The sequence below is a fragment of the Dipodomys ordii genome, unplaced genomic scaffold, assembly GCF_000151885.1.
Source record: "Dipodomys ordii isolate 6190 unplaced genomic scaffold, Dord_2.0 Scaffold101, whole genome shotgun sequence".
NCBI lineage: Eukaryota > Metazoa > Chordata > Mammalia > Rodentia > Heteromyidae > Dipodomys > Dipodomys ordii.
The window spans coordinates 3122540-3126297 of record NW_012267317.1 but is presented as its reverse complement, the minus strand read 5'-3'; the positions used below and the strand labels follow the sequence as shown (position 1 = coordinate 3126297).

The 3758-nt window shown below is 54.8% G+C and overlaps 1 protein-coding gene across 1 annotated transcript in view; it reads right to left on the bottom strand.

Annotated features, from left to right (window-relative positions):
• Nucleotides 1-3758, bottom strand: part of Kmt2c (lysine (K)-specific methyltransferase 2C) — a 157382-nt gene that overhangs the window by 2102 nt on the left and 151522 nt on the right. Inside the window, exons 54-56 of the mRNA XM_013027213.1 lie at nucleotides 2274-2390; nucleotides 1960-2033; nucleotides 1075-1186 (exon numbers count right to left, since the gene is read on the bottom strand). Coding sequence (XP_012882667.1) covers nucleotides 1075-1186; nucleotides 1960-2033; nucleotides 2274-2390 — 303 coding nt within the window. The remainder of the gene's footprint in view (nucleotides 1-1074; nucleotides 1187-1959; nucleotides 2034-2273; nucleotides 2391-3758) is intronic.

Below are 3758 nucleotides of genomic sequence, written 5' to 3'. Positions count from 1 at the left end.
GACCATGGCAGCCAAGGCAGCGAGCCCGCCCGTGCGGGGGGTGGGGGGTGGGGGGGAGCCCGTGCCCCAGGGCGTTGGCACCGGGTGGGCGTGGTGGGACGCGAGCCGCCGCCCCTCCGCCCAGCTCTGAGGCCAGCACCGCGCTACTGGAAGGCGTCAGTTCTCTCCTACAGAACGCCCAACGTGGGCACGGGGGAGATAGCGGGAGGCCCGTGCTGCCCGGAGGCCCGGCCGCGGACCCAGCCGCAGGCCGCGGACCCAGCCGCAAGCTGCAGGCTGCAGGCCGCAGAGCCAGCCGCAGAGCCACTGCAGGCCGCGGCACCTGTTTGGCTCAGGCTCTCGCGGGCCTTGGGCTGCTCTGGACCCTCGCCACGGACTCCCAGAGCGGACTACGAGCCTATGAGCGTGGACGCGGGGCCGCCAGGCCGCCTCACCGCAGCCAGGGCCGTGCAGAAACCCATTGGGGCTCTGCACTGCAGGTTCTAGACCCCAGCACGGCTCCCTGGGCCAAGCACGCGTGCGAATGACAGCCGGGGAAGGAAAACCAGGCGATTCAGACCAAGTCATCCCAGCTGGCGAGAAGCCAGGCAGAGGAGAGGTTGCCATGCTAGTTTTTTTTCTTTTTAATCTTTCCACTCCAGTCCTGGGGCTTGAACTCATGGCCTGTGCCCTGTCCCTGAGCTGTTTTGCTCAAGACCAGCACTCTACCACTTGAGCCACAGCACCACTTCTGGCTTTTTCTATGTACGTGGTACTGAGGAATCAAACCCAGGACTTCATGCATGCTAGGCAAGCACTCTACCAGTGAGCCACCTTCCCAGCCAATGCTAGGGGTTTTAATGTCAGTTAAATGACAGGTATGTGACAGTGGGTCACAGGTCAAAGGTTATAGGGCATAGAAGGCTCCTGAGACATGCAAAAAGGTGTGGATGGAACACTGACATAAAACACTCAGACCAGTGAAGGAGGCACCCGAGTGCCTAACAGGAAGCTTTTCCTGCTCCTATCAAGGGAGAAAGGGAAATGGCCACAGGAAAGGGCAGCCGCCCCCACGTAGGCACGGACAGACCCCCTCACCTCTTCTCCTTTCTGGATTCTCCGGTTGGAGCTGATGATGATCTTGTGTCCTCTCTCAAAAGTGACCACTTCAGCCACACAGTTCGGGGCACAGGAATGGTTGATATACCTGCAAGCCAGGCCAGAAAACTACTGATTGTAAAACACTAGAAAACTTTACAAACTTTCAATTCATTGGGAAAACATTTTGCTAATTACATTTGTACTTATCAGTTAACTAAACAAATTTTAAATAAGTCAAATTTTAAGAATTCCTCCCAAAACATTTTCTATAAGCCACGTGGCATAGTGGTGTATACCTATAATCCCAGCACTTAGGAAGCTGAGGGAGTTCCAGGCTAGTCTCAGGTCTAGGGCAAGTAAATCCTGTAATTCCTGCTACTTAAGAGACAAAAATAGGAGAGCCATGATGCAGTGCCAGTTCCATGGTCACTATACATTTGATTGTCCAGAAGATTTGGTTTCAAAGAATTAGCCCGATGTGGTAGCTCACACCTGTAATCCCAGCTGCAAGGGAGGCAGAGGCAGGAGGATCATTGTCTAAGGCCAGCCCTGAACAAAAGCTAAGACCCTACTTGAAAAACAAGGCAAAAAGAGCTGAGGGGCGTGGCTGAGGAAGAATTTCTGCCTAGCAAGCATGAGGCCCCCAGCTAGAATCCCAGCACCACTGGGGAAGCGGGGCAGTGACCACACATGCACATGTGCATGTTTTGAACGTGCAGTCACTGTGAGTCTCGTGAGCACACACCCGGTGTCCACCCCTCCCCTCCTCCTCGGTGCCTGCAGTGCGGCTTGGACCAGGACCGCGCTCACTTGGCTTTTTCGCTCAAGGCTGGCGCTGGAAGAGCTCCACTCCCGTCTGTGGCAGGCACAGCCCCTCACCTTGCAGGCCCTCCTGTGAGTGTGGCGTCGATCACGTGGTCGTTGTCCATGCGGAACATGTACACTCCGCGGTTCTAGGGGAAAGGCAGGCAGAATGAGCGCCAGGGCCCCGACTTTGCATCAGGCCAGGCCTGTGACGGGCAGGTCACAGGTCACAGGCCACCGGCGGCGCAGCTCAGCAAGGACAGGAGCAGCGCGGCAGGGCTTCGAGGCTGCGCACTGTGTGGCCCGCGAGCTGCGCAGTTCAGGTGTGCGGGAGGCGCAGGAGGAGACGCTGCGGTTGGTCGGCATGTGCTGAGGGGGCTGCGGCCTACCTGGGACTCATAGAGTTTCTCCTTCCTGTTGGCCACTTCATTGCGAATGATCGTTCCGATGTACTCGATCACCATGGTGTGCTTCTCGATGTCTCTAGCGGCGTACAGGCCCAGCCCCTGCAAGGAGAACCGAGCCCGTCCCGCTGCCGTCCCGCTGTCCTGCCACAGCCCCTTCCCGTGCTCTACCGAAGCCGGGACTTAAGGCCACCCTGTGCTCCAGTCTTCAACTGAACAATACTTTCTGAAATTTAAAACCCTGGCAATATTAATACCGAGCACCACATCATCAGTACTTTGTGTCTTACATGAAATTCTGTCTCCGCTGGGGGTCAAATGTGTCCAGGAAGCCCAGCACCCAGAGGCCCTTGCGAGAGGGGCTCCCTGGGAGTCGGGCTGCGCTGTGGGAGGAGGCCTTCGCAGAGTGCCCGGCCTCATCTACCAGGGCTCCTCAGCATCCTGTTCCGCCAACCACCAGTGCAGCAAATGATCTCCAAGCCGCTCCCAAGCAGTCCTCCCCACCCCACCCCCAAGCTATGAGTGCGGCATCCCGCCCCGCACCCCTCCATTCAGTAAGGCCCAGTGGAACAATGAATTTAAGGAAATAAAAAGAGCTAACTGTGAGAAATAAGTCACTATAATACTACTACTTTTAGGTTTGGCTGGAAGCTTCCTGGGAGCCAAGGCAAAGAAGAGAAGAGAAAATACTGTGCTCTATCAGGAAGGTTGGAAACAAATGCAGCGAAGCCCCATGCCGGAAGCGAGCGGGCTGGAGAGAACTGGGGCTGCGGTGGCCGCTCGCGAGGCGCGCTGCGCTTCCGGCACCAGCTGTTCTGAAAGACTAATGCTGAAAACTGCAGAAAAACAAAACATGGGGAAAAAGCAATTCTCATGTATAATCTAGTACTTTCTTGAGCTAGTGTGGGTTGGGCCTGCAGGTGGCGTGGCGTGGAGCCAGCCGTGCGCGCTGGCCGCGGGGAGAGAGTGCGACAGCAGTGTCCAACCACAGCCAGTCTGTTCGGTCAGTTCTAATGTGACTCAGAAGTGAACACCTCTGGAGACCAGTGGAGTCTGGTTAAGCTCCAACAAGAGGTAAGAGGAAGCAAACAGAGCATACATACCTGTACGTGAAAATCTATTAATAATATTGGCATTATTGGTAATCTATTAATAATATTGGTATTGAACATAAAGTTATTATGAAGGATTGGATAGTTAAATGGTGCTTTACTAACGGCCATATGGATGTATGGGTATATGTGTATATGCATATGTATATGTACATTTTGGTGCCAGTCTGGGGGTTGAACTCAGGATTTGTGCTCTGTCCACTCAAGGCTGGTGCTCTACCACTTAAGCTATAGTTCTACTTTTTGCTTTTTGCTGGTTCATGCCTGTAATCCTGGCTACTTAGGAGGCTGAGAGCTGAGGATCATGGTCCAAAGCCAGCCCAGATAGGGGAGTCCCTGAGACTCTTTTTTTTTTTTT